Source organism: Eurosta solidaginis, chromosome 3, assembly GCF_040869045.1.
Source record: "Eurosta solidaginis isolate ZX-2024a chromosome 3, ASM4086904v1, whole genome shotgun sequence".
NCBI lineage: Eukaryota > Metazoa > Arthropoda > Insecta > Diptera > Tephritidae > Eurosta > Eurosta solidaginis.
In genome coordinates this window covers 200074150-200095290 of record NC_090321.1, presented here as the reverse complement: position 1 = coordinate 200095290, position 21141 = coordinate 200074150, and the positions used below count along the sequence as shown (strand labels likewise).

At 35.4% G+C, this 21141-nt stretch overlaps 1 protein-coding gene across 3 annotated transcripts in view; it reads right to left on the bottom strand.

The window, feature by feature from the left end:
- Positions 1 to 1304: 1304 nt before the first annotated feature.
- Positions 1305 to 21141, bottom strand: part of LOC137244907 (uncharacterized) — a 55490-nt gene continuing 35653 nt past the window's right edge. For 2 of the 3 annotated variants that reach the window (XR_010951221.1, XM_067774646.1), the window contains one exon: positions 1305 to 4373. Coding sequence is in view for 1 of the 3 variants with exons in the window: in XM_067774646.1 (XP_067630747.1) it covers positions 4163 to 4373 (211 nt within the window). In the remaining 2 variants the exon portion in view is untranslated. The remainder of the gene's footprint in view (positions 4374 to 21141) is intronic. The other variant, XR_010951220.1, reaches the window with a different exon arrangement.

Below are 21141 nucleotides of genomic sequence, written 5' to 3'. Positions count from 1 at the left end.
ACTTATCCGCAAACTTCATATATTGTTCCAGATCGTCAACCATCTCATTGACATCAAAGGTCTGTTTACATATTCCTTAGTTGTCGACAGTGGGATACCCTGAAGATGTAGCCATTCAGTTCCATTGACTAACATTTTTCCATTTCCACACCCTCTCACAAAAGGAAACGCAGACCAAAGGCGCTGTTTTCCTGCACGTTACTTCATGTTTCAGAATGGCATTAATGTAGTATTTTTTTTAGGATAATTAAAAAATGCTGCAGATAAGTTAAGAAGGAACACTTAAATTTATGAGGGTAAGTATTGCGACTCCATTTCGTAATAATTCTTTCACCTGTATGGTTTATTGCAGGCATGCTTAACGAACGAAACGTTCGTTTATTAGCGTTGATTATCGTAACGAAATGATATCGTTTCGTTCGTTAAGCATGCCTGGTTTATTGCATCGTGACTCATGTATATTTGAATGTATAATTAAACTGCATAAAATATAAATTTTATAAATTTTTGGCGCTAAATGCAGGAATATTTCGCGGAATATTTTTTACGTTTACAACGCTTTCTTGACTGAGAGACCCCGCCTTATGTTTTAAAAATATATAATAGCGAAGTATATATAATCATACTTATTAAAAAGCGCAGCCATTGTGGATAAGACAAGTGTGATATCTTAACAATAGAAACGGTCACCTGATTTTTAAAATAATACCGCGGTCCCACCCTGCGTCCCTTTCTATCATCAGCTAAAGATAGCTGGCCGTATTCGCCCCATATGGAACATCCTGTTAAAACGCTAAAAAGTCTCCATTTTGAACATCCTGTCAGGCGGTTGACGTCTAAAGTTACGTTTCAATGACGCGTGAACCAGATATTGATAGAAATTTAACATGCAAATGCAACAACGTTGTGATCCTGGGGGCCTACTCTGTATTGCGATGCGAAAGAAAAAATACGCGAAATCGCAAAATCGGTACTCTGTATCTTGACATTCGCATGTATATTTTGACTTTCGCATTCACATTTTGCCCATTCGCAATTTTTCTCCCTTTTCGCATTGCCGGCACTCTGTAAAGCGAAAGCGAATGTCAAACAGCATTCATTTTCGCATTTTTCTTGCTACAAGTAATAGGCATTCGCATTGTTCAAATATGTAAGTATTAATTGATGATTTTATAAATTGATATCTTTATATTCATTTAAAAATATATAGGACAACTCAAAAAACAAAACAAACACAAAAGCAACAATTTGTAATCCTAATGGACTTAAAATACATAAATAAATAACAATTAAATCGAAACCACTTTTTTATAAAGCATTTTTTATTTTATTTATTTATTTATTTGAAACTTATTTGTACAAGTAAGACACTGTCTTTTAGGTAGTACATCACATCAAAAAATTGAAGTTACATACATATAAATAAACTTAATAAAGAATGAGCACAAAATTTTGATTAAAAATAATAAAAAGCTTATACGTATTTAATTAATAATAGTGTGATAGAAACAATTCCAGACCAATATTTGAAGAATGAAGGTTTGGGATATGTAAATTAGGGTAAGTTAAGAGTTTAGGAAATATAATACTGCTTGTTTGAAACATCCTGCCTTACGAATTGCTTTTGTCTTGGAAGGAAGTGAGTTCCATAGACGGATTGTACTGACAAAGAACATTCTAGAGGATGTGGAGTATTTAAAAGCCAGTATCAACAGATTCAATGTTCGAGTGGACTGACTCAAGGTTAGCTTATTAAATATGTAAGGGGGATATTGAGAATGCTGAAGTTTGTGCAAGAAACATAGATTTCTCATTTTTAAGAAATTGCAGACGTCACTCCCGAGTATTTGCACGGCACACGAAGATATGTGATCGTACTTTCTTTTAGAAAAAACAAATCGGGCGGCATTATTTATGGCCAGCGATTGTTAAGCGATACCGAATCAAGGTTACCATATATAAGTTCACTGTAAGAAACTTGAGGTACTATAAGAGTTTTTACCAGCTTCAGTTTAGTGTCTCGCGGTAGTAAGTAGGCAGCTCTGTAAAGATGGCGAAGGGTGTTATAGATTTTACCCACCACAAAGCTGATATGGTTAGCACTAGTAAGACTAGAATTAATTCTGAAGCCTAGATTGGTAACCACATCCTGGAAACCTATTTTATCACCATTTAGCAAAATTTCAGGAAGGCTGCTTAAATCGTATGCTGCGTTCGATATTGCAATCGCCTTAGATTTTGACGCATTAAGATGTAGCTTAATTGCGCGAGCCCAGTTACTTATGCGCTTTAAATCATTATTCAGCCTAACAAATAAGTCTTCGGAGAGCCCGATCGGGCGCGACATGTAGAGTTGGGTATCGTCAAGGTAAAGGTGTATAGATGCGTGGCGGCAACAGGCGACTATGTCGTTGATAAAAAGTGTAAACAATACTGGTCCCAGGATGGATCCTTGTGGAACGCCCGACGTTATGGACTTTAAATCAGAGAGTTTATCACTGCACTGAACTCGCTGGAATCGGCCAGTGAGATAATTTTGCATTAACTTAATTGCAAAAGGGCTGAAATTATAGTAATTTTCGAGCTTGCGAAGTAGTATTTTAAAATCAACCATATCAAAAGCTCTTGAGAAGTCTAGCGCTACAGAGTTCCAATTACCTTTCGCATCGCAATTTATTTTCGCATCGCACTGCCTTTCGCATCGCAATACAGAGTAGGCCCCCTGATCTGGTTCAATTTCTGATGCAGTTCTGTTCGTTTCGTTTTCTGTAATAGATTTTTTGACAGCTAACCACTTTTGAGTTGGTAGCACTCATGATGGAATAAGAGAAGGTGGCGCATTACGCATGCAAACATTAGTTCAGCTGTTTTTTATGAGCAATTTTTACGTCATTTTCGTTTAGCTCTTGGTTTTTTCTCTCTTTCTTTCATTCGCTGAAGCAGTCAAGTGTGACGTAGATGCGCAGAACGAAGCAATTTTGAACTCGTGAATGCACAATCTTCTGTGTGTGATTAGCGGGTAGCACTCATGGCTCAACTATATGGTTGGCTACGTTCTAGGGGGGGGGGGGGGGGGCTCTTTTTTTTTTAAATATATATAATAATAACGTAAAAAAAGCAAGACAAATTGAAAATTAGTAAAAATCCGTTGTGTGATAAGAAACTACTATGTAGATTTGTATTATATACTTCAATACAGTCAATACAAAAAAAATTGCCCCCACCCCCCCCCCCTGAAACCCTGCAGGGTTGAGCCATAGTAGCACTGAAATATATATGTGTATATATGTGTATACATAAGATTTCGACCTATTTAAAAACAAACACAAGGAAAGAGTAAAGGGCCAATTAAACTTCCGTAACCCTAACGCCATAGTCGTAACCATACCCATATCCATAACCAATTCCAATGTGATCGATTAATGGTGCCTTAACCTAAAAATCGTGAAAATTTCATAAAAATGAAGAAAACGCAAAAAAATTACAAACATATTCCAAAAAAAAAGTCTCTTGGTCATAACGTATCCAAAACAATGAATAAGATCTACAAAAAGTTATTACATTCACCAACTCAAATATTTTTAAGTTATGGATATGTCGAGAAACCAAAAACCAATTGGTTGGCTATGGTATGGTTATGGCGTTAGCGTTATGGTATAGCACCATTAATCGATTACATTGATTTGCATAAGGTAGGTTCGATCATCTGTTTAATCTGGTTATAGTTTTATGGTTATAAGTCACCATTAATTGGCCCTTAAACAACTTGAAGAAAATGTAAGGAGAATAGTTTGTTTTGTTTACGTGCGAAACTATTTAAATGTTAATAATTCTATCAGTATCTTAAATTTTTGTGTACGTTTCTTCTTCTTTTCAACAAAACAGATGTTTTATATTAGTGCTACCAGCTCTCATTAAATTGGTCCAGATCGTTCCAATGAGATTTGATCGTGAGCGAGAGATCGATAACTCAATGGAACGCTTCTTAAGATGTTACAGTTGTTTTGTACACAATGAGCGCAGCGTTAGTATACAAAAATTTGAAAATATATGTAAATACAAATATAATTTTTATGCTATATACACTTTCAGCGCAATTATGCATAGCAGGTACTTAATACTTAAAATTTCACTATTTTTTATACCAAAGCGACAAAATTTGCTAGTGGATCACATTTTCGATATCTGTCTTATCATTAAGCCTTCTCTTTTTGTTTGAATGTGTCGAATCGCCGCTGTCTGAATCTATTTCTTTTAAAAAAAGTCCCGTTTTCAATATTCCATCTTGATAGCCCGGATAAACGTCTTTTATATGCTGAAGGAATGTCATTATTCTTTCGCCATCAGTGTCAAGCTTTGCCATATACTGGCGTCTGTAAAATTTAAATATTGATGTATTAAAATAAAATAAATATATACCCTCCAGCATTCTCTATCGCGCAAGTTTCTTATTAGATACGACATTTTTGAAGAAAAGCTTGTTGGATATATCGCCGTTGTTTCGAATTCTTATCAGCCTTCGGAAAGAACTGTTCCTCCAATGGCTAACGACATTTAAAAGAAAACGACGCAGCATTTAGAAAGTATTTCGATAGGAATAGAAGTAACTAAAGCGATAAGACGAAAAGTGTCGAGGAAGAAAATATTTTATTATTTTTATATATAGGTATATAACTAATTACATAGGATACTTTGCGAAGTTGCAATTGCAAAGATTTATAATGATGTGAGGAAATCCTTTGACATAAGTGGTTAGGTTGCCACCATTGAGGAAAAGAGAGAAACCTTCGCCTTGTCTTGCCAAAGCTAGCAAAGATGACAAACTGAGTTAACAGGAAGCGCCACTGGGAAGTTAGGTAGTCCAAAAATGCGAATGAAGTCGTGCCCCAAAAAAACGAATGAGATTTATGCACCTCTTTAATATTTTACAAAAAAAATATTTGTGCCATGCACCATAACAACAGCTTCAGGAAATCAAAAATATTCATTCTGTATTGCGAACGATAACTCAGATGAACGAATTGTCTCCAAGCGATTTCGTCTAGCAATGGTATTCTCTATCATTTTTGTTCAGCATTTACGTTTCTTACGGTATGTCAAACATAAAGGCGGAAGCAATTGCACATAGTGCAAATACACTAGCGATTCGTCCGTGGCGCAAAACGATCGGTCGTTTGTATTAGAGAATGAGGCCCTTAATTGAAGAAAGAGTTCTCAAAAGTTATTAAAATAAAGGGAAGTTCAAAACGTTACAGTTAATATATAATTAATATCTGCTTGTAGGAAACATTTAAGTATTTTCTTGTTTGTGGAATGAATTTATATCGCTTTAGTCACTACAAAACGAATCGAATTAGTTTCATCTGGGCGAAATGTGATTAAATTATCAGAAAACTGCTGGCAGGGTTATATAAGTTAAGCAATGTTTAGTTTAATAAATATAAATTATTTTAAATGGATACTTTGTAATATATTCTAAAAAAATACTTAAATAATTTTTGGAATAACCAAAGATAGCATTTGTTGAACAATTGTAATAGAAAAATGTATAAAAAGGTATTTTGAGTTTCAGTTTTCAGTCTGTGAATTCATTGTTAAATAAATAATATTTTAAGATCGCGGGTTCGAATCGAGCTCAAGGCCTAACAATAATTTTTTATCATTATTATTGTTATGATACATTTTTTCTTAATTGAAAAAATTTTTAAATTAGAATAGAAGAAAGAAAAAATTTAGACAACTGCCAAAGCTCGTTGTATAGATCCATTTCGGGAACTGCTAAATTCCTTCATCGGCAACGTTTAGGCGCCGCTGTTATAACCATTCAGCCATCACAGCGGTTTTTTGTTTGTCTTCATTAATCCTACTTCTATTCTGTTTCGTGCCAATTGATATTCACAACACTGCGACATCTGTTGCAGGATGGCTGTGAAAATTGGACTTGTTTGTTGGCAATGCCGCCATAGTGTCATATTTTATTGACACTTTTTCCCCGTGCTCTGGGATGTATTAACAATTTTTGTTGTTATATCGGCCTACTGATTTTAAGATCGCGGGTTCGAATCGAGCTCAAGGCCTAACAATAATTTTTTATCATTATTATTGTTATGATACATTTTTTCTTAATTGAAAAAATTTTTAAATTAGAATAGAAGAAAGAAAAAATTTAGACAACTGCCAAAGCTCGTTGTATAGATCCATTTCGGGAACTGCTAAATTCCTTCATCGGCAACGTTTAGGCGCCGCTGTTATAACCATTCAGCCATCACAGCGGTTTTTTGTTTGTCTTCATTAATCCTACTTCTATTCTGTTTCGTGCCAATTGATATTCACAACACTGCGACATCTGTTGCAGGATGGCTGTGAAAATTGGACTTGTTTGTTGGCAATGCCGCCATAGTGTCATATTTTATTGACACTTTTTCCCCGTGCTCTGGGATGTATTAACAATTTTTGTTGTTATATCGGCCTACTGATTTTAAGATCGCGGGTTCGAATCGAGCTCAAGGCCTAACAATAATTTTTTATCATTATTATTGTTATGATACATTTTTTCTTAATTGAAAAAATTTTTAAATTAGAATAGAAGAAAGAAAAAATTTAGACAACTGCCAAAGCTCGTTGTATAGATCCATTTCGGGAACTGCTAAATTCCTTCATCGGCAACGTTTAGGCGCCGCTGTTATAACCATTCAGCCATCACAGCGGTTTTTTGTTTGTCTTCATTAATCCTACTTCTATTCTGTTTCGTGCCAATTGATATTCACAACACTGCGACATCTGTTGCAGGATGGCTGTGAAAATTGGACTTGTGCTCGATTCGAACCCGCGATCTTAAAATCAGTAGGCCGATATAACAACAAAAATTGTAAATAATATTTAAATAGAAAAATTGTAATATTTTTCATTGGCGCCCAACAACAACAAAAAATAATATTCTTATAACAGGGGGCCTACTCTGTATTGCGATGCGAAAGAAAAAATACGCGAAATCGCAAAATCGGTACTCTGTATCTGGACATTCGCATGCATATTTTAACATTAGCATTCACATTTTGCCCATTCGCAATTTTTCTCCCATTTCGCATTGCCAGCACTCTGTATAGCGAAAGCGAATGTCAATCAGCATTGATTTTCGCATTTTTCTTGCTACAACTACCCTACAAGAATACTGACTATCATATGACTATCATCTGATTGTCAGCAATGTCAACCTAACGATCAGCGCCTCATACAAACTTTCTATCACGAACTTAAGGGGACTTGCGCAAATGTGATGTAAACAACTGTGTACGTGTGAGTTTTTGTCTCCTTCTTATACACCAACATGGCCTACTGATGAAGTATATAGCCGTACTGCTCACTATCATTCCTTTTCTTGATATGATAGTTTACTGTAGATATCCGGTTTGACTGTTATACTATCATAAATGACCATTGTTATATTCCACCAAAAATGAAACCATGCTTTTTGCTTTTTATTTACTTATTTCATTACGTTTTTAATTTTGTACGTGATAAAAGCCTACGTGTTTTTTTTTGTTTTTTTAACAAATAGTTTTATAAGAATTCGAGTTCAGAATGTTCAATTTAAATTCAGAAAAAACAAAACAACAGAAGAGCGCTTTCCTCATGCGGAATCACATTTAAAAATGAATCACCACTAACCACTATTATTTTTCGCGTATCAATTTTTTGAGTGTGCCTCATACATTCCGACAGCTTTTGGTATTTTTGAATATTATTTTCGATTTTTTTTTCTTTTAGCATGGATCTTTGAAATGCTCTCTTTTTCATTTTTTAAACTTATTTTTTATATGGTTTTCGTCGGTTGAAAATGGCGGAATTTAAAAAATAACAAAACAACCGTGATAATCCTTTGATTGTCATATGACAGTCAGTAGTGACAACATGACTAAATCGGATAAACTGTTCTCGCATGCATAAAATTCCGTTGAGAATTATGTATCTGCCTCACATGCGTAATGGTATCTGCTGTATGTTCTTTTGTTCTGTACCAGGTGTCCGAAGCTTTCCCAGTTTGAGTCCTTTTTCATGATTATAGGCTGTCGTTGGGAACATGCGGACATGCGTGAGCGAACAAAGGAACATACATAAATTTGAGTATCAATGTTTACGTCATCGCAGGATCAGCATTGTCAATTACAAGTGTGAACGATTAGTAAAAATATCAGCGTTTCTTGTAGGGTAATAGGCATTCGCATTGTTCAAATATGTAAGTATTAATTGATGATTTTATAAATTGATATCTTTATATTCATTGTATATTCTTTTAAAAATATATAGGGCAACTCCAAAGATTAAACAAACACAAAAGCAACAATTTGAAATCCTAGTGGACTTCATGGCAACACACCCAGATTTGGCCAAAGGGTTACTTAAAACGCCCAACGCAAAGACAACGCCCATAAATTTATGAAAGAGAGTAACTTCCCAACTAAATGCAACCCAACCAAAGCAACTCAATAAAAGTTCTAAGCGAGATGAATAACAATTTGAAGAACATTTCCAAAACCATGAGACTTACATTCAAAATAGAAAAAAGCTAAATTTGGCCAAAGAACAATTTGTCCATAATCAAAGAATGGACCGTGAGAATTTAAGAATAGACTTAACGGTCACTTCTTCCGGTTTAATTTCTGAACTGGGAGGATTTTCAACATTGAACATTATACAAATATTGTGCAGAGCACAACAAACAATAAGCATTTGCACCACTTTTGTAGGAGCATAATGCAACTGTGTTGAAGCCAAAAGGCAGAGAAATCGACCTTTTAAAATACGAAAAACTCTCTCAGTTAGTAATGCAGAAGTGGAGCGAATTTGCAGCACCATGAACAATATTAAAACAAAGCAACGTTACAGGTTACATTTATAAATGTTAAATTCAATTTTATATGTAAGATACAGACTAAGGAAAGAAAATAAAGGCTGCCATGATTTACAAACGATCTCATTGAACTAATGAACAAAACAAATATTTATTGCAATTCATCAGATGATGAAGAATGCTGTGATATCGAAATATTTTAAGACATTATGTATATTTTTATCTCACACCTACTACCCGTTATATGTATATCCTGTTGCAAGCAGTGAAATAGTTGTAGCAGTAGTAGAGGAGTGGCCAATAATTGACTTTAAAATATTTATATAAAACACAGATTGCATCTGCAAATTATATTTGGAATAAAAATTAATTTACATTTTTTACTAGATTTATAAATTGTTTAAAATGCTAAAATTCTTATGAAAAATGAATAAAATCCTTGAAAAGTTGCTTTAAATTTTTAGCTTTTTAGCAAAAAAAATTTTTTAGCTTTTTTTGCCCATTTATAATATTTTCACACAGACGGATTATTGAATAATAAAGGCAGTTTTCTACATTAAGACGCTTATTGAGCTCAATCTTCCCTACAAAATTCGAATCTATAATTATTTCATTAGTAGCTAATCGAATGCCTAATGAAGTCAAAAGCACAATGCAAATCTGTTGGCCGCGTTCCGCTTCTTAGTTTTTGGTGTGTTCAGTGCTTAAAAATGTCATTTGTCAAAGTAAATGTCACTGTCTGCATGGCGGAACGATACAAGGTGGTCGCATCGAACAGCTGATTATAACCTTTTTTATTTGATTTGATACATCAACTACCGGCGCAGTACGATTTTGACATTTTTCCATCGAATTTACAAGTACATGGAATTTTTTTTGTTTGTAGGTATGTCACCATGCTGCCACCTTGTATCGTTCCGCCATGATTGTCTGTCATATAGCATTGTCATTTTATTCGCTTGACATTTCATCCTTCATACTAATCGAGCAGTTACTTCTGTGTGAAAGCAAAAAATTTACGATTTCATTAGAAGATGAAATGAGATCATTAAGTTTCTGTGTGAAAACAGTATTAGCTTCTTTTCTGAAAAAGTTCTGGCAACACTGGGTCAGTGATGCATACTCAAACAAAAAATAAGCGAATAATAAAAAAGCGGCATTGTTAGCGATGCGATAGCGCTACGCAGTTCCAATTACCTTTCGCATCGCAATTTTGTTTCGAATCGCAATGCCTTTCGCATCGCAATACAGAGTAGGCCCCCAGGATACATTTGCTGAAAAATATCCTTATAATAGGATACCGTATATTAATACGTGATACGTGGACTAATCCTTATAAAAGGATAATACATAAAAAATTTAAAAAATAAAAATCCTGAGGAGAGGATAAAAATTTGAAAATAGATCTTGAAAAAGTGAATATATATCCGAAAAGGATTATAATTTAAAACTTACTAACGAAAATAAAAAACCTTTATAATTGATTAAAGAGTAAAATTTAGAAGTTTGTTTAAGAACAATTGCATAAGAAATATGCAATTAAGTGAATGAAATCAAAAAAATACATACATACATATGTATATACATGTTGTGCTAAACTCATTCAAGTGAAAACAAATAAAAGAATTTTCTGGATAAATAAATAAAAAGATTCAGTGTCATAAAATTCTGTGAAAGCAATTTCAAGGTAAATAAAAAGTATTTTGTGAACAAATAAATGATAATCAAAGAAAACTGTTAGAAAAATTGAACATAATAAAAAGTTGTAAAAAATTATGAGTAAATACTTTAGACTCAAGAAACGAACTTGATTTTTTTTTTATTATTGAAGAACTATTCTAAAAAATTTAAATTATATTTATTCTGGTGAAGACATATTGTATGTAGCAAAACAATTTTGCTAATACATAATTTTCGGTAAAACTGTCATAAAGTAACAGATATATATATATAAATTTGGAGAAAGCAATAAGATTGCAAAAAAGCATATATATCAACAAACAACAGTATTCATTGGGAAATATAGCATCTGTTGAAAAATTGTAATAAAAAAATGTATAAAAAGATATTTTGAGTTTCAGTTTTTCTGTTTTAAGTGTGTGAATTCATTGTTAAATAAAAAAGGACGTGTGGCACTCGGGGACTGCCGCGGTAAAGCTATTGCATATTATCAACTTATGCAATTATAATATGTATGCAACATTTTGTTTTCTTTGATATTGTAATGAATTTACTTGCAATTCTCCTTATTTGCAATCTTCTGCTGAGTTCGAATCACTAAACTGTTGAATAAATAACTCCAATATTTAATAATGCAAAATGGCCTTTATTAAAGTACTTCACAATAACACTCAAACTTTGCAACGAATAGCTTGCTTAATAACCAAACTGATTGATAGCTCAAATGAAACTCTACTATCAAAATAATACTGCTATTGCTCGCTAGATAGCGTCTGAATCGAAACTTGCCCATAGCGCCTCTACCGCTGATGATTTTATACTCTGTGATTTCTTCGTGGCATCTTCTAGGCGCTTCCAGAATTTTACTTAGTTATAAATTTCTCAGCTACAGCTACAGATGTATAATTTCTCATTTGAGTAATACTTGCACAAATTATTGCACTCTCTTGTGACAACTCAGATAAGATATATGAATGTGTTTGTGCATTGTTTCTCTTATACGTACATATGTGTAGACGCAATTATTGATTCGTTTATGTAGTAGATACATAATGATTGATCTATGGATGTGCATGATATCACTGTTTAGCATCGGCTTAGAGTTGGCAGCACCCCTTAGTTTTGCGAATATTCGTAACAATATTAATTCAAGTTTTGTCTTTGATATTAATTCAAGTTACACTTTTTAAGCTAAACCCACTTCAAGATATCAACACAAAAATTTTATTATTGTCCGTGTGGACCAGTTTTTTCCATATTTAAATAATAATAGAGTACGAAGAAGTTAACTGGAAAAGTATTCTTATTGAAAATTTCCTAAAATTTTAATAATAAAAAAAGCAAATGACAAATATTTCAACCACGGTTGCCACAGCCTGTTTTCATTTGGGACCAACATTCGTCGAAAAAAAGGACCAAATTTCAAAAAAAGGACCAAAATTTGCCTTCATTTATTGATACACAAACAATGTATTAATCAACAACTTAGAAAGTACAAAACAACACGACGTTACAAACCCCAGCGGGTTAGGGGATCAGAATATACCCGCGGTAGGTATGCCTGTCGTAAGAGGCGACTAAAATACCGGATTCAAAGGGCTGTGTAGCGCAACCTTTTAGGTTGCCAGTGCAATATATAGCTTCTCCAAACCCCATTGTCAGCCTCACCTATCCGCGGCGAATCCTGTTTCACTAACAGACGAGGCTCTGGCGACCCCAAGCTCCTCATGGAACTTGGGGGTAGGGAGGGAGGGAATGGCCTGAAGGTTTAATGTGGCCACATAAATCGTTCCCGAGATGGTCGGGCTAGCAACTTAATGGTGCTATGGTACCGGAGCGTACCGGATTGGTATCCGGCAAAGGACCATCACATCGATAACACTCCCCAAAGCCTTCGGGGAGCAACCTTATCGCTACAACAACAACAACAACAACAACAACGTTACAAACAAACAAAAAGTGCTTCAATAAAAATTTATGATAATTATTGATGATGATAATTAAATACATTTTATCACATATCGGCATATTTTTCAGTCTTATACACATATTACATATGTTTATAATATATTCTGGGCTACATCGAAAAAAACGTATAATAAAAACAGTTTTATATCGTTCATTGTATAACTTTTATAGGACCAGCCTATGTCTTTCACAGACCAAATCTAATTTACTGCGTAATTTGGTTTTAATAAGAGACAATTCAAAAAATTTTCGCTCTGCGGCCGCCGAACTAGGTGGCAGACTTAGTAAATCATATTCAAAACCAATCAATTCTTCAAAACACTTTTCCTTCATACCATTTCTACAAAAGCTTACTTTTTCTCAAAAAGCTAAAACTTCTAAATCAGGCATAAAATCACAATTAACCAGTCTTAAAAGCTTCCATTGTGTAACAATGGTATCTTGATCGCACTTTATCAAGTACGAAAAGTTATTTATTAACGGTATTATAGAAGTTTCGGTTTATGCTAATAGCTTGTCGGGAGTAATTGTACATAAAATTTGTACACACATCTAGAAAAATCAAAACGTTTTTGCATTTGCTTTAAGAGTTCAATATAAAAATCTAAAATATTTTTTTTACCACCAAGTCGTTATACATCTGTAAAGTTATCGCTTTCAAGAAATACTTCAGCTTTACTTCCAACAAAAATATTTTTTAATTGAAGGTAGTAAGTTTTATCATTTAAATCGAAATTTTTAAGCATGCAATATTTTTTATGTACTCATTGTTCATGAAGTTGTTCAAGATAAGCTTGAAGTGTGCTTCAATTTGATGGTATACGAATGGCAGATGAATCTTTTCTGATTTGAACTCTTTATTTAAGGTATTTATAATTTTAAGAATATAGGCGAGAAACAAAATATACGCTTTTATTTCGGGATCTGACATTAACTTTGCTAATTATATTGCACTAACGCCACTTACTTCGAGACACGAAGATAAAAAATAAAGACGCAGTGCCTCCCATTGTTCATTTATCCGAACTATCACATTCTCCAGAGCGAGCCAACGAGTAAAAGAAATACCAAGTATTTTGTGTGGCTTAATACAAAATTCTTGTAATTCTTTAAACTCACTAATTTGCTTTGGGCTGTGTGAAAAAATTTGTATATATTCCTTCACAAACTCTCGATTTCTGCCGGTTGTTGCTTGACTCATAGCTTGAACATAAATGTAGTGACAGGTGCACTTAATATAAAACAAATTAGTATCACTCTTTAATTAGGTTTAAGTCCATTCAATTCCCCGGCCATCGTATTGGCTCCATCAGTGGCGAGCCCTATCAAATTACTTATTGGCATGGTGTCATTTGACAAAAATTCTTTATTGTCTGATATATCGAATCGGCATCACTTTTATTAAGCTTAAGAAGAGATAAAAATCTATCACGAGTGGCATTTGATAACCGATGGAAATATCTAACCACCAAAACAAGACATTTTTTGCTGATAAATCCGTTGTCTCATCAACAATCAACGAAAATTTGTTTGGCCTAAGATCCGACACTATTCTGTTCAACGCCTCCTTACCTAAGCTTTCTGCTACCTGACTTGCCTTTGTTCTGCCGTATTTTACTGATCGTGCAATGCAAATTTTTTATCAGTGTTGCGTATTGTTATGAAAGTAAAAAAATTTAAAAATTTAAATCAAAGTACCAAAATCGTAACGGCTCGCCCAAAAAGGACCAGAATTGAAAACAATGGACCAGCGGACCAAAATTGGTCCAAATGGATCCAAAGTGGCAACCGTGATTTCAACATATCTGTTCTGATTGTCATTGTTTCATATAAGTGTTGCCAATGCGCCATATAAAAGGTACTTGCATGAAAAAGTACTAACATACGTTTGAGCGCCCTCAATTGGTGATTAAACAATTGAAGAAAAGGCAATTCAATAAAAAAGCTCTTAAGTTCCTTCATATATTCTTCTTAGTGGTATATGGTCAAATACATACTGTATTTATACTGGTTTGTGGGTTTGCAAATTGTAATAGCAATATACTATTTTTTCTCCACTTTATAATAAAAATATTCTTCTAAACACAATAGTTTGTAATTACAATCAATTAACCTAGGGTCTATATATAGGTAGTTGTAGCTTTTTTGATAGCAAAGAAAATTGACTTTGAATACAAATATGCTCAAGTAAGATATAATTCAACCATTCAAAGCAATTTCAATATTTTACCAATGCCGTGAAAATAGGCATATAGACTAATGATCCTTCTCAATCACTCGGGTCCTATATTTATATCCCGTCAAACACTGTCAAAACATCAGCTTTAAAAAAACTGTAGTCCAATGGAGCCAGTCAATCTCTTTGTGGGAGGGAAATTAATAACCTCTGAAGAGCTTCTACCAATTTTTATATAAGCAAGTTATCCGCGAGATATAACTAAAAAGGAAACCAGTGAACCCACAAGAGCTTCAAATTTTTTGATCTTACTAATGAAAGAAAAATCAAGCCAATTATGATGTATACAAAATCTTGTATGAAGTACTACTTCTTGTATGTCTTATGTTTGGACACCATGAAGATGATTTAAGACTTTCTAGTTTTATAATAAACTACTTGAATAATTAGAAGGGGATATTATTTCTATTGACCAGTTTTACGCCTTTTTTGCAGCCAACTTCTAAATTGATTTAACATATCTGGGGGCAATGAAAGTATACAAAACAAGTAAGGAAGGTTAAGTTCGGGTGTAACCGAACATTACATACTCAGTTGAGAGCTATGGTGACAACATAAGGGAAAATAACCATGTAGGAAAATGAACCGAGGGTAACCCTGGAATGTGTTTTTATGACATGTGTATCAAATGAAAGGTATTAAAGAGTATTTTATGAGGGAGTGGGCCATAGTTCTACAGGTGGACGCCGTTTCGAGATATCGCCATAAATGTGGACCAGAGGTGACCCTGTTGTTGTTGTTGTTGTTGTAGCGATTAGTTACTCCCCGAAGGCTTTGGGGAGTGTTATCGATGTGATGGTCCTTTGTCGGATACAGATCCGATACGCTCCGGTAACACAGCACCATTAAGGTGCTGGCCCGACCATCTCGGGAACGATTTATATGGCCACATTAAACCTTCAGGCCATCCCTCCCTCCCCACCCCCAAGTTCCATGAGGAGCTTGGGGTCGCCAGAGCCTCGTCTGTTAGTGAAACGGGATTCGCCGCTCGAAGGTGAGGTTGACAATTGGGTTGGAGAAGCTATATATTGCGCTACACAACCCCTTGAATCCCCAGAGGTGACCCTAGAATTTGTTTGTACGATATGGGTATCAAATGAAAGGTACTAAAGAGTATTTTATGAGGGAGTGGGCCATAGTTCTGCAGGTGGACGCCGTTTCGAGATATCGCCATAAAGGTGGACCAGGGGTGACCCTAGAATTTGTTTGTACGATATGGGTATCAAATGAAAGGGGTTAATGAACATTTTAAAAGCGAGTGGGCCTTAGTTCTATAGGTGGACGCCTTTTCGAGATATCGCCATAAAGGTGGACCAGGGGTGACTCTAGAATGCGCTTGTACAATATGGGTATCAAACGAAAGGTGTTAATGAGTATTTCAAAAGGGCGTGGGTTTAATTCTATAGGTGGACGCCTTTTCGAGATATCGCCATAAAGGTGGACCAGGGGTGACTCTAGAATGTGTTTGTACGATATGGGTATGAAATTAAAGGTATTAATGAGGGTTTTAAAAGGGAGTGGTGGTAGTTGTATAGGTGGCCGCCTTTTCGAGATATCGGCATAAAGGTGGACCATGGGTGACTCTAGAATGCGTTTGTACGATATGGGTATCAAATTAAAGGTATTAATGAGGGTTTTAAAAGGGAGTGGTGGTAGTTGTATAGGTGGTCGCCTTTTCGAGATATCGGCATAAAGGTGGACCAGGGGTGACTCTAGAATGTGTTTGTACAATATGGGTATCAAACGAAAGGTGTTAATGAGCATTTTAAAAGGGAGTGGGGCTTAGTTCTATAGGTGGACGCCTTTTCGAGATATCGCCATAAAAGTGGACCAGGGGTGACTCTAGAATGCGTTTGTACGATATTGGTATCAAATTAAAGGTATTAATGAGTGTTTTAAAAGGGAGTGGTGGTAGTTCTATAGGTGGTCGCCTATTCGAGATATCGGCATAAAGGTGGACCAGGGGTGACTCTAGAATGCGTTTGTACAATATGGGTATCAAACGAAAGGTGTTAATGAGTATTTTAAAAGGGCGTGGGGCTTAGTTCTATAGGTGGACGCCTTTTCGAGATATCGTCATAAAGGTGGACCAGGGGTGACTCTAGAATGTGTTTGTACAATAGGGGTATCAAACGAAAGGTGTTAATGAGTATTTTAAAAGGGCGTGGGGTTAAGTTCTATAGGTGGACGCCTTTTCGAGATATCGCCATAAAGATGGACCAGGGGTGACTCTAGAATGTGTTTGTACGATATGGGAATCAAATGAAAGGTGTTAATGAGTATTTTAATAGGGAGTGGGCCGTAGTTTTATAGGTGGACGTCTTTTCGAGATATCGCCATAAAGGTGGACCAGGGGTGACTCTAGAATGTGTTTGTACGATATGGGTGTCAAATTAAAGGTATTAATGAGGGTTTTAAAATGGAGTGGTGGAAGTTGTATAGCCTTTTCGAGATATCGGCATAAAGGTGGACCAGGGGTGACTCTAGAATTTGTTTGTACGATATGGGTATCAAATGAAAGGTGTTAATGAGTATTTTAAAAGGGAGTGATCCTTAGTTCCATAGGTGGACGCCGTTTCGGGATATCGTCATAAGGGTGGACCATTGGTGACTCTAGAATGTGTTTGCACGATATGGGTATCAAATTAAAGGTATTAATGAGGGTTTTAAAACGGAGTGGTGGTAGTTGTATAGGTGGTCGCCTTTTCGAGATATCGGCATAAAGGTGGACCAGGGGTGACTCTAGAATTTGTTTGTACGATATGGGTATAAAATGACAGAGGTTAATGAGCATTTTAAAAGGGAGTGGGCCTTAGTTCTATAGGTGGACGCCTTTTCGAGATATCGCCATAAAGGTGGACCAGGGGTGACTCTGGAATGCGTTTGTACAATATAGGTATCAAACGAAAGGTGTTAATGAGTATTTCAAAATGGCGTGGGGCTTAGTTCTATAAGTGGACGCCTTTTTAAGATATCGCCATAAAGGTGGACCAGGGGTGACTCTAGAATGTGTTTGTACGATATCGATATCAAATTAAAGGTATTAATGAGGCTTTTAAAAGGGAGTGGTGATAGTTATATATGTGAAGGCGTTTTCCAGATATCGACCAAAATGTGGACCAGGGTGACCCAGAACATCACCTTTTGGATACCGCTAATGTATTTATATATATAATACCAAGAATAGTATTCCTGCCAAGATTTCAAGGGTTTTTTATTTCGCCCTGCAGAACTTTTTCATTTCATTCTACTTAATATGGTAGGTGTCACACCCATTTTACAAAGTTTTTTTCTAAAGTTATATTTTGCGTCAATAAACCAATCCAAATACCATGTTTGATATCGAAAAAGTGGGCGTGGTCATAGTCGGATTTCGGCCAATTTTTACACCAATACAAAGTGAGTTCAGATAAGTACATACATGAACTGAGTTTAGTAAAGATATATCGATTTTTGCTCAAGTTATCGTGTTAACGGCCGAGCGGAAGGACAGACGGTCGACTGTGTATAAAAACTGGGCGTGGCTTCAACCGATTTCGCCCTTTTGCACAGAAATAAGTTATCGTCCCAGAATCTAAGCCCCTACCAAATTTCACAAGGATTGGTAAATTTTTGTTCGACTTATGGCATTAAAAGTATCCTAGACAAATTAAATGAAAAAGGGCGGAGCCTCGCCCATTTTGAAATTTTCTTTTATTTTTGTATTTTGTTGCACCATATCATTACTGGAGTTGAATGTTGACATAATTTACTTATATACTGTAAAGATATTAAATTTTTTGTTAAAATTTGACTTAAAAAAAATTTTTTTTTTTAAAGTGGGCGTTCTCCGATTTTGCAAATTTTTATTAAGCATACATATAGTAATAGGAGTAATGTTCCTGCCAAATTTCATTATGATATCTTCAACGACTGCCAAATTACAGCTTGCAAAATTTTAAATTAACTTCTTTTAAAAGTGGGCGGTGCCACGCCCATTGTCCAAAATTTTACTAATTTTTTATTCTGCGCCATAAGTTCAGCTCACCTACCAAGTTTCATCGCTTTATCCGTCTTTGGTAATGAATTATCGCACTTTTTCGGTTTTTCGAAATTTTCGATATCGAAAAAGTGGGCGTGGTTATAGTCCGATATTGTTCATTTTAAATAGTGATCTGAGATGAGTGGTCAGGAACCTACATACCAAATTTCATCAAGATACCTCAAAATTTACTCAAGTTATCGTGTTAACGGACGGACGGACGGACATGGCTCAATCAAATTTTTTTTGGATCCTGATAATTTTGATATATGGAAGTCTATATCTATCTCGATTCCTTTATACCTGTAAAACCAACCGTTATCCGATCAAAGTTAATATACTCTGTGAGCTCTGCTCAACTGAGTATAAAAATAACCTTGGCGAAAAAGTATTTACATAGTACTGAATGAAAAAAAAGTGTGCATTTATTTCAAGTTTACATTCAATAAAAATTGTACCGTGGTTCGTACATTCACACTCTATATTGAATTATATTTTACCATTCAATAATACACTCACATATCACAATTTTTAAAAGAATGGTGAGAAAATGCACACTCAATTGATTCAATCTTTTCACAGCTCTGGCTCTTTTATATACCGGCGGCGGCGAGGGCGGCGCACCGGCGTACGCCGGTGTTCTTACTTTAAAAAGCTTGATTTTTCTATTTAAAAAAAAATAATATTTAGGAAAGGTTTTGTTTGTATGTATTTCAGGAAATGAACGTTTCGGCCAGTAGCTCCTTGCGGAGGGATTGTCCCTCGTTCACTGTCTTTGGAATTGGTACTGCTGCGTCTGCTGAAAAGAAATACGATATACATAAAATGGTCACACTTGTCTGTATATCTCGTGCAAAGCGTAGTTTCACCTGGGGTTAACTCCTAATAATCGTCGCGAAAACAATTTCTTTAAATCATTTGTGGCTCCTTACCGGTCACGCACAAAGTCGAATTACGGTTGCTATTAATGGTCTATTAAAACTCATGACTCTCGTGGCACAGGACGCCTCCAATTTTTTCGGCTGTTTTTAAGAGCTACAATTCCCGATGTGCGAATTATCACCAATACCGACCCCAGTCGCTACCACGCCTTCTGACCCTCACATCACATGCCAGCACAGATGTTATAGTACTGCCTCTTCGAACTCATACTTCGTCGACGTCACTTCCCTGGAAGCTCTTGGCGTAGCTCTGAAGACTTTCTAACGGATGTTTTTGTCGCGCTATGCTGCCGAGCTACACCAGAGAAACACCTTGAAACGTTAGAGAGTGACTATTCGGTCAAGGATACCGCCCTCGAAATCATATGCTGTCTAAGTGGACGGCATTGCGTAACTCATGGGTAAAAATCGTATAATCCTCGACGCAGCTACATATGTAATTAAAAATTTTCAAGGACCCTGGATAAAATTTTTAAAATGTAGACCAAAGTTTTCAGACGTTTGTGTTCACAACATTGATTTCAATAGTCTTCGTCAAATCAAAACGACATTTTAGGATGAAAGGCGACCGATTTTAAGTTGAAAGATGTTAACTGCTGTTTTCCGGCCTAGTTTTCAGAAGGGTTCGACTGTCCACTACATTATTAGGGTAGTAGTACACGCGGTCATTAGTTCGGCTGTCTTGGAAAAGATTTTGCCCCACCACTTTGAGTGTTCTTGCGAAGGACAAAGCCTCACCTGCTAAATACATATATGTGCTTACGTATTCACATTTGTAAAAGGAGCCGTAACGTGTAGGTGATATTTAAACTTGGTTGATAGGCTATAATCAGTGTGATTCACTCCAAGGGACTAGTTTTGGATAGGGCCGCCAACTTTAGGAAATGTCAAACCGGGAAACTAGGGTGTTGAAGGATGAAGTGTTAAAATCAAAATTTACATTTCAGACGCTATCGTATAGTTTCGCAAATAAACAGCAGATGTTTGAATGTAAGCCCAAGTGATTTTTCAAACCTCTCTCAAACGTACATATATCCTCAACTTAAGTATGAGGTAAGAATCTTATCAAGGGAGTGTTTATGCCCCTAGAACCTACTAAAGGATTTTGCATCATTGATTTCGCTTATTCTTTCAGCCAATCGCAATATAAACTTAAAAAAAAAAATCGGTACCTTTTTTGGGTAATGTTTTGCCTTGGGTCATTTTATTTCTATTCATTGTTCATTATTAATTTTTTGAAGAAAATATCGAAAGTGAGCATATAAATTTATTATATAACTTTTCTTTTAGTGTTTTGTTTTAATAACTTGGTGAATTGGGTAATGCAAAGTCCGTGTTAAGCTGACCTCGATGAACAGTTAGAAGGAGTTAAATTTCGCAATAAGTTTCTTATAACTGGCAGTGATTCGCATCCATTGATACCACTTTCGACCATATCCGACCA